The sequence below is a fragment of the Dendropsophus ebraccatus genome, chromosome 8, assembly GCF_027789765.1.
Source record: "Dendropsophus ebraccatus isolate aDenEbr1 chromosome 8, aDenEbr1.pat, whole genome shotgun sequence".
NCBI classification, from domain to species: Eukaryota; Metazoa; Chordata; class Amphibia; order Anura; family Hylidae; genus Dendropsophus; species Dendropsophus ebraccatus.
The window spans coordinates 70,282,592-70,300,992 of NC_091461.1; the positions used below are offsets into that span (position 1 = coordinate 70,282,592).

An 18,401-nucleotide genomic window follows, 5' to 3' on the forward strand; every position below is an offset into this window, starting at 1 on the left:
CTGCCAAGCCATTGTTTTATTACACTTTTTGGCTTTCATAGTTGAAACTTGAAATGCTTTTTGTATCATTGTAGTGTATGCCTCCTCTGTATAATGCTTTTACTAGGCATGCACAAACAAATTATTAGAAATCAATCACCCTTTATGGTGGGAATAATAGTTAAATTGTGTGATTTTTTTTTTTTTCTTAATATCTTTTCTAATGGAGCTGCATCACAGATGGGAGAGGGTTTCGTCACACTTTGGGAGGGTGCGCTGGGCTGGTGCCTGGGAATAGACCGGCATGGTGCGTGGCAACCAGACTGCGGTTTAGAAAAAAAGAGAAATTTGCTTCAAACTTTAGGTCGTAGCCATTGGTGGTAAACTATGAACATCACATTTTGGGCCAGTTGTGAGTAATTATGTGGGAAACTACTGAAAATATTTAATAACTATATATTAAGGATTTTTAGAATGTACCACATACTTTTAAAGGAAGTAAACTATTGTATACCGGAATACCCTTTAATTCCTATATCTGTGTCATATTCCAGATCTTTTACAACCTCGATCCATAATTGGTTTATGTATGAAATATGTTTTTACATACTGGATAGGGAAGGTATATTGATACAGGGGGGGGGGGGGGGAGCTCCCACCCCTTACCTGTGTATGATAATTAGCTTCTTCTGGCTCTTATGACAGCATCACTCATCTTCCGTCTAGCAGTAGCAGCTGACAGTACATCTGCAAAGGTTTCCCTTGTGCTGGATTATTACACTGAATTTATATGATAAAGGAAAGCAAATCTTTGCAGACATGCTGTGCACAGCATTACATATTTTATTAATACAAAGCAATAATCTATTATCAGATTGGGTTTTCAGGAATGCAATCCATTTTTCTGTTCCCCATTAATAGCGGAAGAATTTCCATTTTGTGATGCGGTAAACCTGCTAGGATAGTTAATGCTGCTGAGAAAATGTCACAATATCTTTTTTTTTTTTTTTAAGTTTTATGCGATACACTGGCTACTCTTTTGGCCAACATCTCAGGTACAGTATGTTGCTGCTAAAGGAAATTAATTATCATCTTTTCTAGAATTATCTTCTTTTGCCTTTCCAGGGTATGAGGGTTTCAAAGCTTAAAGCAAATGTACCACTAGGTAATTTTTTTTTTTTTCCTTGCATGAACAGACCGGTGCGGGGATGCCGTTGCCGCAGTTCTTCTTCTTTTTTTTTAACTGCCGTGTGGTTTCCGTCTCTTCCCGCCGCCCCCCAGTGTGACTATCTTCCTTCCCTTCTGTGACGCAGCTCCAGTGATGGAGCCACGTCACAGAGGAAGAGGGTTTCATCACACTGGAGGCCGGCCAGCCTCCAGTGCTTAATGCCGGACGGTACGTCTGTTCAAAAAAGGGTTGCTGCACCCCTGCTTTTATGTTATGTTAATCTTCACTTTATTCAATATCCTCGTTGGTATTGAGGCAGTGCTCTGCAGTGATGTCATTCTGGCACTCATCACTAGAGGGTGCTGGATGAATAATTAAGAGAAGAGGCAGGCCAGTGGGGTGGACTGGTGCACTGAGGGAGTTATCCTGCCCCCAGTGTATCAAAGTAACTAATTTGCACATTGAATAAAATGAAGATTTATCAAAAACGGTACTGCGGTTGAAGGTGAGAAAGTTGCCTTTATTCTCAGGGTCCTCAGGCTTATGGGAACATAACAGCAGGTCTTCTAACCTTTTAGTTTCCCTGTTAATGGATACTGTCAGTTAAAGGTTAAAAGTCAAACTCACATGTTATCTTGTTTTCTCAGGTCAGACTGACCACAGTGATACCTGATTTGTGCAGTATTTGTTTGTTCTTTATATGATATGTTTTGCTCTCTGAAGCTCCACTTCCTCAGTCTACCCCTTCATGCTGATACTTCCATCAATATGAGCATGTTGCGGGCAGTGGTCAGTAGTAGCCCGACCACTGTTAACAATTTCACGTTGACATTGGGCAGCTATTGGATATTGTATGAGGACGTGGTATTGCCCGCCAGCAATGCCTACAGCATGCTCCTGAACCCCTTTCATGCTATCCCCTTGAATATCCCCTTTAAACATTACAGTATCTGTATAAATCTTTAGGTCTTCTGTACAATTCAGCAGGACTGATCAGGTCTTCCAGAGTAGAAGGGTCTCTGTGCCCTTTGGTAAAATTATAAGGTCCGTGAACAGAATAGGGTATGGAAAAAGGCTTAAAACTAAACAACTCCTTTTGATTTGATTTGTCAGGCATACATAGAGCCACTTGTTAAAAGTTTTTGAGCTACAGAAACTTTCAGTCAGCTCAGTAATGGTTAATGCCGCCCCTGCATCTTGGGAATCAGTGGAAGTCCCTGCTTGTAGCAATGCGTCACATAAATCCCCTGTAGCGAAACTTAAAATTGTTTTGCTAAAAGTCGTGTAAATTTAGCATTTAAGCGTGAAGCCAGGAGGTGGCAGTAGCATCCCAGTGTTTACTGTGCGGTTTTGTACTATTCTGTGATTTCTACACAAAAAAATAGAGGCATATAATAAAGTTCATTTGCATCTTGAACTCTATTGCCCTTTACATGAAAATGAAATGAGGTTTTCTCTTTACATAGAAAAGCGGTATTCGTGCTAGTTGCTTATTTAGTTTGGTGACGCGTCCTCGGTATAGGCTACATGAAGTAGGTTTTCCGACATATACAGCAGTATTCCCCAACCTGTGTCTCTCCAGCTATTGGACCCCCCTCCCCCCAAAGGCATGATGGGAAATGTAGTTCTGCAATAGCTGGAGAGTCACAGGTTGGGAAAACTGTCATAGGGTTCAGTAGACCAACTGTAGTCTTGTGTGATTTTGTTTTTTGATGATTTACATCAACGTATGTTTCATTTGCAGCATGCAGTAACTGAAATATGATATGGACAGCCATGAAGATTTGCTCCAAGAACGTATAAAGGGGCAATAGTAAGAAATGGTTATATGAAAGGGATTTCTATTGTATCTTGTATAACAGATTTGTTTTATCCCCGCAGTAGGAGAAGGAGCAAGTCCTGAATGATTCTCCAGTGAATGCGTTCTATTGGTATTTATAGGGATTGGAGATGGCACAGCGCAGAGCTTTAGAAGCGACATTAATGGGTTCAGTGATGCAATATGTATATATGCAAATACAGAACTGGAATGCAGGCACTATAAAGCCTTCGCTATGGATGCCGCCCTTGCTGTGTGCTAAGCGCTAGTACAAAGAGTAACTTCAAATTAGAGAGGCGAGCAGCTCCATTGACTTTTTGACATCTTCCAAAAAGATCAGGCAGCTTGCCTTGTTTGTGGCTTCTATGAGATGTCATATTCTTCATGATTTATTCATGCGTTCTCTTCCATCCTGCTAATCGCTTCCATTGTTTCTCGCTATTGTATTCCCTTCAGTTCAGCACCTATAACTCATGCTGCTTTGGTTAATTTAATTATCGTATCTTGTGTAGTTGCCAATCACCAGTAAGGAACAATAGAGTCTGACACATGCTGGTTGTGTGCAGAACAAATCTGGGCGTCTTACTGCTTAACATTATTTTATACAGAAAAGATGATCTAGATCTACAGTCCACATTGTTCATTTACTCTTATGAGTCACTTGTGTATTCCATTATATTCAGATATTTGCTGTTTGCTGCCATTCATGAACAAAGACGTCATCTAGTGACAGCTGTTCTAATTTCTTTGTACTGTGGCTTTATTATGTTTATTTTAGGTTTTTATTACAAAATTCCTAAAGTTTTCCCAATCAGGGCAATCCCATTGATGCCATAGAGAAGTGGTTCCCCACTTGAGACCTTCTGTCTATGACGGACACCTAAGCAAGAAGTGGATCTCTCACTAGAGAACTGGATAGCTACTCATTTGAATGGGTGCCATGGTGATTGTCCAGGAAAGATGTATCATTCCATGGCAGCTATTCAAATGAGTAGCTTTCCAGTTTTCATGTTATAGAGTTGTCTGTGGTGATAACTAAAGCAGACACCAAAATATAGAACAAGTTTATGATACAAGCTAAAACTATTATAATTCAGTCCCCCAACGTTTCTAAAATGAATGGACTGAGGTCACTTTTGGCTTTCCTTTTTATACAGCTTTTCTCAATGTTACTCACTGTGTACGGAAATGTGACAACACCCTTTTGAAGTGCAGGAGAGGTCTCCTTCAGCTATTTTCTTAGGGCTGTATTACCCAGCCTGATCAGGTCAGCGCTTGCTTCCTCCTCGTTCTTTGCTCGCTCTTTACTATTACATACACAGACATCGAGCGGAGGGAGCCGCAGGAGGGGCTTCCCAGACGATCCTTAGATCTTCCCAGTGGCCCATAGAAGATAGCAGTCGCTCCTATTATGCCAGCAGACTGTCATTATTGTCACTTTGATCGGCCATGTTTTAAGACAGCGATCAGCCAACATCATGTCATAGTGTCGACTGATCGTTGCCTTTTAACATGACCTATTACACCAAACTGTTATCAGCTGGAATGACCGATAATCGTTTTGTGTAATAGGGCCCTTACTCTGCAGTGCTTCCATCAACACTTTTTGCAGGAAGGTCTGTGATATTGAGTTCTCCAGGCCACTTGATGCTAAAGACTGGGGATGCAGGAGTTATTACATGTGGCGTTTCTCTCACTAGTTCTGATTTATTTATTCTGTAATTTCCTGACAAGAAGGTGAACCTTGTCAAAAGGTTGCATGTGGCTCTGTAACTTGATGCTAAGTACAGTGGTGCCTTGGATTACGAGCATAATTCGTTCCGGGACCGTGCTTGTAATCCAAATCCACTCTCAAACCAAAGCAAATCACTGATATGCAGACAATTGGTTCCACTCACCAAAAATAATTTATATTCTGAATAACATGTAGAACAGATCAAACAAACAATTATAAACAGCAGAATGTGATATTACAAGTTACTGTACAGTATAGCAATCAGCATGTGGTGTATAATGTATAGTAAGCGCATAAACCTGATAACACAGCAGCAGTTTGTAGGTACAGAATGGAGCTGCAGATCCCCATAATTATTATTATTATTATTATTATTATTATTATTTATTTATAAAGCGCCCTTAGTTCCAGAGCGCTATACAATAGATAGGCAACAGGCAGGAACAATACAAGATCAGAAAACATTACATGAAGGCAAAAGACAGACTGGTACATGGGGGAAGAGGACCCTGCCCGCGAGGGCTCACAATCTATGGGGTATAGGGAGAGAAACAGGAGGTAAAGTGCAGCCATTCAAGTGTGATGCAGAGTTATTGTAGGTTGTAGCCTTGTTTGAAGAGATGGGTTTTCAGGTTACTTTTGAAGGACTTGATGGTGGATGAGAGACGGATGTGTCGGGGTAGCGAGTTCCAGAGTATGGGGGAGGCTCGGGCAAAGTCTTGGAGGCGGTTGTGCGAGGTACGAACAAGGGGGGAGCGGAGACGGAGGTCACTGGAGGATCGAAGGTTGCGTGAGGGACGGTAGCGGTATATCAGGTCAGAGATGTACGGAGGGGACAGGTTGTGGATTGCCTTGTATGTCATGGTCAACAATTTAAAGTCAATACGTTGGGCAATGGGGAGCCAGTGAAGGGATTGGCAGAGGGGAGAGGCTGAGGCAAAGCGAGGGGAAAGGTGGATTAGTCGGGCAGCAGAGTTAAGGATAGACTGGAGAGGATCAAGGGAGTTAGCTGGAAGGCCAGAGAGGAGGATGTTACAGTAGTCCAAGCGGGAGATAATGAGAGCATGGACCAGCAGTTTGGTGGAGTCAGGGGTGAGGAAAGAGCGGATTCTGGAAATGTTTTTGAGGTGAAGGCGGCAGGAGGTGGTCAGGGCCTGAATATGTCGTTTAAAGGACAGGGTAGAGTCAAAGGTGACGCCAAGGCAGCGGACTTGGGGGACAGGGGACAGAGTACAGCCATTGATAGTGATTGACAGATTAGAAGGCGGGGTGGAGCGAGATGGGGGAAAGATGATAAGTTCTGTTTTGTCCATGTTGAGTTTTAGAAAGCGGGAGGAGAAGAAGGAGGATATGGCCGATAGACACTCTGGAATCCTGGATAGCAAAGAGGTGACATCCGGACCAGAGAGGTAGATTTGAGTGTCATCGGCATAAAGATGGTACCTGAAGCCATGGGATTCTATGATATGTCCCAGGCCAGAGGTGTAGATGGAGAAGAGAAGAGGCCCGAGTACAGAGCCTTGGGGAACACCAACAGTAAGGGGACGAGGAGAGGAGGTGGTGTGGGAGACACTAAAAGTGCGGTTGGAGAGGTAAGAGGAGATCCAGGAGAGAGCTAGGCTAGTGACACCAAGGGATGAGAGGATTTGTAAGAGGAGAAAATGGTCAACTGTGTCGAAGGCAGAAGATAGGTCAAGGAGAAGGAGCACAGAGTAGTGGCGCGAGGTTTTGGCAGTCAGCAGGTCATTAGCCACTTTGGTGAGGGCAGTTTCTGTGGAGTGGTGGGAGCGGAAACCGGATTGCAGGGAGTCAAAAAACGAGTTGGATGAAAAATGTGAGGAAAGTTCATGGTAGACATGTTGTTCCAGGAGTTTTGAGGCAAAGGGGAGAAGCGAGATGGGGCGGTAGCTGGATAAGGAGGTAGGGTCAAGGGATGGCTTTTTGAGGATGGGTGTGATGGTTGCATGTTTATATGGAGATGGGAAGATGCCAGAAGTTAGTGATAGATTGAAGAGATGGGTAAGTGCTGGGACAAGTGCTGAGGAGAGGTTTGGGATAAGGTGGGATGGAATAGGGTCAAGTGCGCAGGTGGTGAGGTGCGATGTGGAGAGTAGTTTGGAGAGATGTTCTTCTGTGATGGTGGAGAGGCGAGTTAGTGGGGACGGGCAGTAGGTAGGCATTAGGGGGGGCTGAGGGGACTGTGAGTTGAAGCTTCCTCTGATGTCATCGATTTTCTGCTTGAAGAAGCAGAGATGAGAGATGTGGGGGGTGGCACATGTCAGCAATGGGGAAGGCTGTGTGTTCGGAGTGGACCAATCAGGACTGACAGAGACTGCGGGGACCATGAAGGAATGAGCAGCACATATGTGGGCACAGTATAGCAGCACTCTCTGTCCGGGAAGAGAGGGGTTACAGCTATGAAGAGATTACCTCCACAGTCCTGTCCCCTGATGCAAGCCCCAGCCTGAAGTGGATCTGCTATGGTTTGGAAGGTGAGGGAAACTTCCTGGGTCAGAGTACAGTGCTGTAGACCACGCTGTGCATGCCCCTCCCCCACTCGCCCTCCCACCCAGTACTGGGAGCTCTTAAACCAAAACAATGCTCTTAAACCAAGTCACAATTTTGAAAAACTGTGAGCTCTTAAACCAAGGTACCACTGTATATAGTATTTTCTTGACTGTAAATCAGTGAATGATAGCCTGTCCTAGCTATCTGCCATCACTTATTGAGGACTGAGTACATATCATGGATGGAGGGTTAGGTAAGAGCCATCGAGTGGTCCCATGGATTGGTTTTAGGTGCTATGCAAGTGACCCCCCCCCCCCTAAAAAGAGCCAGATAGTTTTAGCCAGATAATTTTTCTTGTAAATTTGCTGTCTCTTTAGTTTGTTTGAATGTTGTCAGGGCTGTATTTGCCATTAAGCACTTGTGGTCCTGTGCCTGGGACAGCAGTGTTGTAGGGGGCAGGATTTCAGGGAGTTAAACTCTAGAAAGTCAATAAACTAAATATTTTTTAATACAGTGCTGTAATAAAGTCATATTACTTTTTAATATAACTTATTTGCCTTTGAGCGATAATCGGCTCGTGTAAACAGTGTAAACATATTCATCCTATGTGTGAGATGGGCTTAAGCAATCTTAAAACAATCGCAAAAACAATGTTTTCAAACTATTTATCTTAACGCTGATCGTTAAAAAATTAAAATTGTTGCCTCACAACAATTGGCCGAATTATCGCTCAGTGTAAAAAGACCATAAGCCCTGCACTTCCCTATCCCCTACTCTGATCATGTGATGTCGTGCAGCGCTATGAATGGCAGGGTCCCGTTGCATCTGTGTACTGTCCGACACCACTTCACCTATTTAGGAAAACAGCCCTGAATGTGGTTATCCTATTCAATTAAACACATGGTTAGAGGGATTGCCAACTAGCTGGTGACTGGGATCCCCTTGTGGTTACTGAAGGACCCCATATCTTCCATAGTGAGAGGCATGCTTTACAGTGGCTTTAATACATAACGCTATGGTTGTGTGATAATACACGGTATCATAATGCAAGGTACTGCAGTACTGAGGTGCTTGTTTCTATCCTAACATTGCGGAGTGTTCTATTATATCAGTGAATGGCATACAAGCTTTGTGTTAGCTAAATAGAGCATGCAGAAAGAAAGAAATAGATTCCTAATCATTAATTATGCTTTCTGATGAACCTAGTCAGTGGAGTGGAGTGGAGTGGAGTCAGAGTCAGTGGAGATCTGAGGTTTGCAGTTCTTAGAGCTATTAACAAAAGAAATGATGGCTTACAGAGGCATATGCCAGGTATTCAGTGTTCCCCTTTGCTGCATTATTGCTGCTGGTACTGACCAAAAAAGTAATAGTATGTAATAGTCTGCAATAAAAGCTGTGTGTTTAGGCTACGTTCACACAGAGCAAAAGGAGCGGATTACGCAAGGAAATATTTCCGCCTGAAATCAACTGACACTGAATTCCGAGCAGAATATAAGCAGAATGCAAGCAGAATCCCTGCGTATTCTGCTAGGAAAGTGTTCAGCTCGTAATCAGCTCTTGACAAATTCAGCGCGGAATACTCGAGGAATCCGCGCTGAATCCGCATGCATTCAGCGCTGAAATTCAGCGAGTATTTGGTGAGTAAACTAGACTATACCAGAACATATACTAGAATCCTTCTCCCCCCCTTTTCCCCATTTCCGCGCTGATTCAGCGAGTAATTTCCGCTTGTATTCCGCTTGTATTCCGCGCTGAATCCGCGCTGAAACAGAAAATCAGAGCCCCATTGATTTGTATAGGCTTCCGCTAGCGGAAGAATGAACATGTTCATTCTTCTGGCGGAAAGCGGATTAGTTCAGTGCGGAAATTCCACTGTGTGAACTGCAGAGCAGAATTTCCATTCAACACAATGGAAATTAGCTCTGCACCTATTTTAACGGCTGAAATTTCAGCGCTGATTCAGCGCAGAAATTCAGCTGCTTTTGCTCAGTGGGAACGAGCCCTTAGTGTGTATAAATTGTAGTAGTTTATGGCAAAGCTCATGCAGTTTTTGCTATGCTGCCCCACTAGGTACATGTGAACCCAGTCTTACATTATCTGAGAAGTGTGTAATGCATGCTAGGGAGGGGGGTTTGTTGGCTTTGGGGGAAGCCTGCTAAATCTCTGAAACAGATCACCTTTACGGTAACTTGCATGGTGTAAGAACAAAAATCGCCCAAAGTGTGCTAAATTGCTTTTTTTCCCCACTTTCATTTCACAAATATATACCGTATATTTTTTTTCTGTTTTGTACATTTTAATCCAAAATGAGAGGAGTCATGAGAAAGGAAAATTATGATGTTTGCAGAACTTCGGCAAAAAGGAATAGCTGGTGCAATCTTGTTTTGAAAGGTTTGCTGATGTCTAGTCATATGCTTTATTTAAATAATGTACTATTCCGTGCATTTTACAGTGCATCTACACTTTCTACTCCCAGGGTGGGTCTGTCCTCCTGGGTTTATAAATACAATGGAACTACTGCATGGAATACTAACACAGTGAAAGCAATAGTAAAGTCTACCTGTTACGCTGGGTGCTTCCGGATTAGCGGAATTTTGTGCTACCATTCAGTTCTCCATTTTTCTGCAAGGATCACATCTTTTGCTGGCAAATAGCTTTTTGTGGGCGCTGGCCCAATATTTTTATGTTGCCATGTATATTACCATGTCTTTGTTTCAGCTAGAGTTTTTTTATAAAGCGCTGTAAAGAGACCTTTATTAAAAAATGGAGACTAGGACAAAATTTACCTTCCAAATTTTCCATCCTCTCAATTGTATTTCTTTCTTAGAAGTGGAAAGACAATTGCCTGCCTTGTTCCATTATACAGACGTCTGTGTGTGTGTGTATAAGAGTGACTATTGTACAGAGTCAGAAGCCATTGCAGAACAGACTAGTTAAATTAGCTTCTTAATGATTTGCAGCATTGTGTGTACTTTGGAGTGATTCACTTCAAATAGATCCTGACCAGCCGCATCGGCAACCGCTGAATATGTTACATAAGTGTGCACCAAACGCCCACCGAGAAACATTTATTTTATTAGCTTCAAATCAAATGTCTGCCTTACAAATCCACATCTGCTTATTCGTTGTAACCTAAGAGATTTCCACTACACTGAAAGCAAATTGATCTGTAAATCTGTTTACTGCAGAAAGTAGACATTTTTACTCTTTTCTGTTATGGGGAAGGTCATCCACTTGACCTGTGTAGGCATTTACCTCCTGTTGAGCTTAGTACTAAGCACATGTTTGTGTATTTTACTTTGGGATCTACGAAAGTTCATACATCTAAATTTTTTAGTTTTTTTGCTACAAGTAACAAAACGTTTACCCGCCCCCCATGCCACTGCTCTTAGCATCCTCCTTTATTTCCATCTTAACCCCTTAGTGACCGCCGATACGGCTTTCTACGGCGGTCACTAATGGTCCTTATTCTGCTGCCATCAGCTTTTTACGGCGATGGCAGAGAATAAGGCTGCGGGGCCGGGACGGCCCCCACCCCATCCCCCCGGCTACCGGAGGTAGCTGAGGGGTTGGGGCAGTGTGTGGGGTCCGTCCCGGCCCCCCCCCCTTACCGACGATCGCCGCTATTAACGTTATAGCGGCGGCCGTCGGTAAAGAGGATTACCGGTGCTGCCGCCGCCTTTCATCTCCCCCCGCCGTGAATCTACGGCGGGGGGAGATGAAATAAGTGTATATCAGACCCCAGATCAGACCCCCCTAGTGCCCCGATAACTTACCCCCCTCCCCCGGCGGCCATCATTTCCAAGATGGCCGCCGCCATCGCTGTGAACCGACTAACGTCGGTTCACAGCGATGAAAGAGTTAAAATGAATGAAAGCCCCATGCTCTCCGCTACCTCCGGGGCATGGGGCAGTCATCGGGGACCCCCCTGTGGGGTCCCGGTACAAGCGATCAGCGGTATATACTATATACCGCTGATCGCTTGTACCATGTGCTCCCGGCACTTTTTATCCCCTGTCACCATAAATGATTGGTGACAGGGGATAAAAAGTGATGTCCCCCCACCCCCCAAGTCGCCCCCCCCACCCCCCCCTGTCACCCCCGTCTTCCAGTCACCCCCCCTTCCCCATATACTCACCGGAACCCACGGAGCTCCTTCCTCCTCGACGTCCTGGCTGGTTATGAAGTGCGCATGCGCTTCACAACCAGCCAACTCTGAAAATTTAAAGTGACAGAGACCAATTTGGTCTCTGTCACTGAACTATGATTACTGAGATAGAAAATATCACAGTAATCATAGTAATACAGTGAAAATGAATATGTAAAGTACAAAAAGTGACAAACATACAAAAAAATAACACACACTTTTTATTATAGTAATAATTGCAGTTTACTCCCAAATTACCCCTAACCCCTCCCCAGATTACCCGTAACCACCGCACGTTGCCCGTAACCACCGCACGTTGCCCGTAACCACCGCAAATTGCCAGTGACCCCCTCCAGATTGCCCGTAACCAACCCAAATTACCTATAAGCACTTCAGTTTATCAGTAACAATCCCAGATTGTCTGTAACCCTTCCAGGTTGCACATAACCCCCCCAGGTTCCCCGTAATCACGGCAAATTACATGTAACCCCCCCCAGATTGCACGTAACCACCGCGCGTTGCCTCTGACCACGCCACGATGCCTCTGACCACGCCACGATGCCTCTGACCACGCCACGATGCCTCTGACCACGCCACGATGCCTCTGACCACGCCACGATGCCTCTGACCACGCCACGATGCCTCTGACCACGCCACGATGCCTCTGACCACGCCACGATGCCTCTGACCACGCCACGATGCCTCTGACCACGCCACGATGCCTCTGACCACGCCACGATGCCTCTGACCACGCCACGATGCCTCTGACCACGCCACGATGCCTCTGACCACGCCACGATGCCTCTGACCACGCCACGATGCCTCTGACCACGCCACGATGCCTCTGACCACGCCACGATGCCTCTGACCACGCCACGATGCCTCTGACCACGCCACGTCGCCTCTGACCACCCCACGTCGCCTCTGACCACCCCACGTCGCCTCTGACCACCCCACGTCGCCTCTGACCACCCCACGTCGCCTCTGACCACCCCACGTCGCCTCTGACCACCCCACGTCGCCTCTGACCACCCCACGTCGCCTCTGACCACCCCACGTCGCCTCTGACCACCCCACGTCGCCTCTGACCACCACACGTCGCCTCTGACCACCACACGTCGCCTCTGACCACCACACGTCGCCTCTGACCACCACACGTCGCCTCTGACCACCCCAAATTGCCAATGACCCCCACCCCAGATTGCCTATAAGAACTTCAGTTTATCCGTAACCACCCCACATTGCCCGTAACCGCCCCAGATTGTCAGTAAGCACTGCAGATTGCGCGTAACCACCCCACGTTGCCCGTATCCACCCCAGATTGTCTGTAAGCACAGCAGGTTGCCCGTAACCAGCCCACGTTGCCCGTAACCAGCCCACGTTGCCCGTAACCAGCCCACGTTGCCCGTAACCAGCCCACGTTGCCCGTAACCAGCCCACGTTGCCCGTAACCAGCCCACGTTGCCTGTAACCAGCCCACGTTGCCTGTAACCAGCCCACGTTGCCTGTAACCAGCCCACGTTGCCTGTAACCACCCCACGTTGCCTGTAACCACCCCACGTTGCCTGTAACCACCCCACGTTGCCGTAACCACAGCAGGTTGCCCGTGACCACCACGCGTTGCCCGTGACCACCACGCGTTGCCCGTAACCACCACGCGTTGCCCGTAACCACCCCGCGTTGTCCGTAACCACCCCACGTTGCCTGTAACCACAGCAGGTTGCCCGTAACCACCCCGCGTTGTCCGTAACCACCCCAGATTACCTGTAACCACCTCAGGTTGCCCATAACCACCCCTGGTTGCCCCTAACCACCCCACATTACCTGTAATCTCATTTTTTTTATTTTATTTTAGTAACTGCGCTATTCTAATAACCATTACTAGCTGCGGTTTTGCTCCTGTAAATTGGCGCTCCTTCCCTTCTGAGCCCTGCTGTGTGCCCATACAGTGGTTTATGCCCACATATGAGGTACCGTTTTACTCAAGAGAACCTGCGTTACAGATTTTGGGGTACGTTTTCTCCTGTTCCTCGTCAAATTGAGAAATTTCAAACTAAACCAACATATTATTGGAAAAATTCGAGTTTTTCATTTTTACTGGCCAATTTTGAATACTTTCCTCTAATACCTGTGGGGTAAAAATGGTCACCACACCCCAAGATGAATTCTTTGAGGGGTGCTCTTTCCAAAATGTGGTGACTTTTGGGGGGAATCTATTCTGCTGACACTACAGGGGCTCAGCAAAGGCACCTGGCGCTCAAACTTCTTCAGAAAAATCTGCACTGAAAATGCTAATTGGCGCTCCTTCCCTTCTGAGCCCGGACTATGTGCTCATGCAGTGGTTTATGCCCACATATGGGGTACTGTTCTACTCAGGAGAACCTGCTTTACATATATTGGGGTGACATTTCTCTCCTGTTCCTCGTGAAATTGAGAAATTTCAAACTAAAGGAACATATTATTGGAAAAATTCGAGTTTTTCATTTTTACTGTCTACTTTTGAATACTTTCCTCAAATACCTGTGGGGTCAAAATGCTCACCACACCCCAAAATAAATTCTATGAGGGGTTCACTTTCCAAAATGGAGTGACTTATTGGGAGATTTTACTCTGCGGACACTACAGGGGCTCTGCAAACGCACCTGGCACTCGGAAACTTCTTCAGCAAAATCTGCATTGAAAAAGCTAATTGGCGCTCCTTCCCTTTTGAGCCCTCCTGTGTGCCCATACAGTGGTTTAAGCCCACATATGGGGTACCAATGTACTCAGGAGAACCTGCGTTACAAATTTTGTGGTACTTTTTTCCTCTTGTTCCTCGTGAAATTGAGAAATTTCAAACTAAAAGAACATAATATTGGAAAAATTTTAGTTTTTCATTTTTACTGTCTACTTTTGAATACTTTCCTCTAATACCTGTGGGGTCAAAATGGTCACCACACACCAAGATGAATACTTTGAGGGGTGCACTTTCCAAAATGGAGTGACTTATGGCGAGATTTTACTCCGCTGGCACTACAGGGGCACTGCAAACGCACCTGGCGCTCGGAAACTTCTGCAGCAAAATCTGCATTGAAAAAGCTAATTGGCGCTCCTTCCCTTCTGAGCCCTCCTGTGTGCCCATGCAGTGGTTTATGCCCACATATGGGGTACCATTGTACTCAGGAGAACCTGCGTTACAAATTTTGGGGTACTTTTTTCCTCTTGTTCCTCGTGAAATTGAGAAATTTCAAACTAAACGAACATATTATTGGAAGAATTCGAGTTTTTCATTTTTACTGTCTTCTTTTGAATACTTTCCTGTAATACCTGTGGGGTCAAAATGGTCACCACACACCAAGATGAATTCTTTGAGGGGTGTACTTTCCAAAATGGGGTGACTTATGGGGGGTTTTCTCTCTGCTGACACTACAGGGGCTCTGCAAACGCACCTGGCGCTCAGAAACTTCTTCAGCAAAATTTGCATTGGAAAAGCTAATTGGCGCTCCCTTCCTTCTGAGCCCTGCTGTGTGCCCATACAGTGGTTTACGCCCACATATGGGGTACCGTTGTACTCAAGAGAACCTGCATTACAAATTTTGGGGTGCTTTTTGTCTCATATTCCTTTTGAAAATGAGAAACTTTAATCTAAACGTATATATTATTGGAAAATGTAAATTTTCAATTTTTTTACTGCCTAATTGTGAATACTTTCCTCCAGCCCCTGTAGGGTTAAAATGCTCATTATACCCCTAGATTAATTCTTTAAGGTGTGTAGTTTCCAAAATGGGGTCACTTATGGGGGTTTTCAGGATACCAGACTTCTAAATCCATTTAAAAAAAGAACTGGTCCCTAAAAAAATCAGTTTCACGAAAATGTGATAATTTGCTGATAAATTTCTAAGCCCCATAACACCCTAAAGTAAAATGTTTACCAAATTATGCCAGAATAAAGAAGACATATTGGTAATGTGACTTAGTAACTAATTTATGTGCTACGACTTTCTTTTTTTAGAAGCAGAGAATTTCAAAGTTCATAAAATGCAAATTTTTTAAATTTTTCATGATATTTTGATGTTTTTCACAAAAAATGATATTTTGATGTTTTTCACAAAAAATTGGGGAGTTTTGGAGACCACAACCAAGAGTGCTCTTGATACGCTCATACTCAAAACGTTCTACTAAGGATGCTGGGGCCATGCACCATATTTAGTGGGATTGTCCTAATAGTTTCCAGGTTTTGGCCCCTTTGACTGTCCTATGTTCTTTGCGGACCTATAGTCTTTGTGAAGCCCTGCTGAATTTATCTATTCCAAGTGACAGAAATAAATTTTTATTTTCCTCGCTGGTAAACAAATATAGCAAGGTCTTTCACAGGTTCTACTAGTATATAGCAAATCAAAAACACAGAAGAGCCTTTAAAAACATTTGTTCTCCCTGGCATAATTGTGTGTTTTTTTTTTTTATATAAACCAAAGTGACCCCTTCCCCCTTTTTATGTCTGATCAGTAATGGGTCTATCTGCCTGTCAATCTTACTTGCACTGTGTACTGTCGGAATCACAAAATCCACAACTGAAGTACCTGTGAATGTACCATCATACATTTGGAACTTTTTTACCCAGTACCTTATTGATGGTGGTGCTGCCATCCACCCCAGCTCTATGCCCTAGAGCAGTGCTTCTCAAACTTTTTATACTGGAGCCTCACTCAACAGACCAAGGCAATGGCTGGACCTCACCCGACTGACTAAGAGGGTCCCTGGGCCTCACCATCTGTGGTGAAAGTCCATTTAAAAGCTGAAAACAATGCTAGGGCTACCTTTCACCCATCTCCCAAGCTCTGTATGCTAATAAAGCAAGTACAAAATAAATTAATGTTGCTAAAATGGAGATTTTGGAGGATTGTGCAGATCATAGTTATTTTTGTGCAAACTGGCTCCCCAGCTGGGCCTCACCAACAACTAGGGGGCGCCTCACTGGTGAGGCCCGCCTCACAGTTTGAGAAGCACTGCCCTAGAGGTGAGCCTAGCACCCCCAGTGTGACAATATCTCCTCCCCTCAGTGATGCGGCCCTGCTTGGTTGTAATGGAGGTGCGTCATTGAGGGGAGGGGATATTGTCACACTGTGGGCGCCGAGAGCAAGACCTGGACGTCATTTAAAAAAAAAAAAAAAAGGACTGCACCACAGGGATCCCCATGCAGGCGCTGATAAGGTCCTGAAAAAAAGAATCCAAATTATGATGGTACATTCACTTTTATCTGTACTGTTTGTGCTTTTATTAATACTTGAAAATGTTGAACAAGAACAAAGGTAAAAAAAAACGAAACTGCAGAATCCCAGTGTAAAAAGGGTGAAGCCACTGCTGAACTATACATCCTGCCACAGTACTTCTGTAGGGGCATGGCTGACACACGAAGGAGGGGGGGGCTTCTGCTGCACTTACTTGGTATAACTCTGCTAAGAAGCAGAACCATGAGTCACCCAAATCATGACTGAATCAAGTCCATTAGTTCTCCAGCACTACTATCCTCAAACGGTTTACTGCCAGAGAAGTGCTATAATGAGTTATAAATATGAATATACTATAATGTGTAGGTATGCCTATTTATATATGAATACACACAGACCTTTGAGTCAATTGCTAGGAAGCTGTGACCTAAATGTTTAAGAATATATCAGTGTTCTGCCTTGATGCGCATTACTAATTGTTTGCTTTGTATTTATATACAGGACATCCTGAATAATCTTGATTCGTGTGATTTAGAAGATGATGATCTTATGTTAGATGTGGATTTACCGGAAGATACCACGTGTGACATGGGTTTGTTGCTTTTTTTTTTATACTTTTAATACAAACTTTCCTTCATTCTTTGCTTGTAGCCAATTCATTTGACAGACTGTGAATGGCTAAAATGATCTTGTTGGGACGCAGGCACATGTTTTTACTTCATATTCTCAAATTCCCCAAAGGTGGAGTATTGTATTGGGGTTTTTTCTTAATATTATATGGCCAGTCACTGGTCACAATTTATTGATTGTTTGGGTTGTCCATCAGCAAGATGTCAAGACCAAAGATGTTAGATATCTCTCTTTTTCTGTATATCCTGGGGTCCATAATTTATATGAGTTGTTTTTGAGCCACCAATAAATACCATTGGATGGAGTATTTGATTTTTTGGTCATTTGTTGCAGACTGGGGACAAGTGAACGTAACACTACTGAGGAGGAATTTCTGTTTATGCAAATAATATCTGGGCCTTAAAGTGGCACATAGCTTTGGAGTAAGGTCTACATTTTGTCTACTTTACAGCAAGTGCTGTTTTTAGCTTACACAGCATAGTAGAGGGCCCTGTCACGTCATCACGGGGGGTAGGACTGCGACTTTGTGCGGGGTTCCCCCTCGTTGATGCTGCGACTGAAGGTGATTTACATGCACGCCAGTGTATGGGTCACTGTAAGCGTGAGGATGAGAGGTGCTATCTCCTAGTCTGTGTTCTTTTCACATAGGACGCAGTTCCTAAATCTATACACTAGGGGTGCTATCCCCACCAACCACTTTGGCCGTGGAGATTGTGTTTCATCAACCTTCTAACTAGGAGATTATTCCCAGTTTTTTATCCTCCTTAAGGGTGTAAACCCACACACCGTATATGCAGCGTATTTACTGCTGCGATACGCAGCAAACTCGCAGCAAACTCGCAGCAGATTAGATCTAAATAACTGAACACAGCATCAAATCTGTACCAACAAATCTGCTGCGTATTTGTTGTGTATCTGCTGCGTATACGGTGTGTGGGTTTATACCCTAAGTCTTTTTCTCACTATGAACATTAGCGGACATAGCACCGCAGTATGCAGATTTTTTGGTTCACTTGCATTTAGTCTGCTATGATTGACTGTTTAGTTTCCCTTACCCAAAATGGCGCCCGGGTTACTGGAACGCCACTGCGCATGCGCCAGTCACACGCAGGTTGACGTGATGACGTGGTAGGATGACGCTGACGCAGTGACTTTCTGAGTTCAGCGTTTGCTGCCCATGAACACGCCATGCTACAGGAACATGTGGT

The 18,401-nt window shown here is 44.5% G+C and overlaps 1 protein-coding gene across 5 annotated transcripts in view; it reads left to right on the forward strand.

Moving 5' to 3' along the window:
* Positions 1-18,401, forward strand: part of CCSER2 (coiled-coil serine rich protein 2) — a 152,170-nt gene that overhangs the window by 58,061 nt on the left and 75,708 nt on the right. For all 5 annotated transcript variants that reach the window (XM_069980636.1, XM_069980637.1, XM_069980638.1 and 2 more), the window contains one exon: positions 17,065-17,155. In XM_069980636.1, coding sequence (XP_069836737.1) covers positions 17,065-17,155 — 91 coding nt within the window. The remainder of the gene's footprint in view (positions 1-17,064; positions 17,156-18,401) is intronic.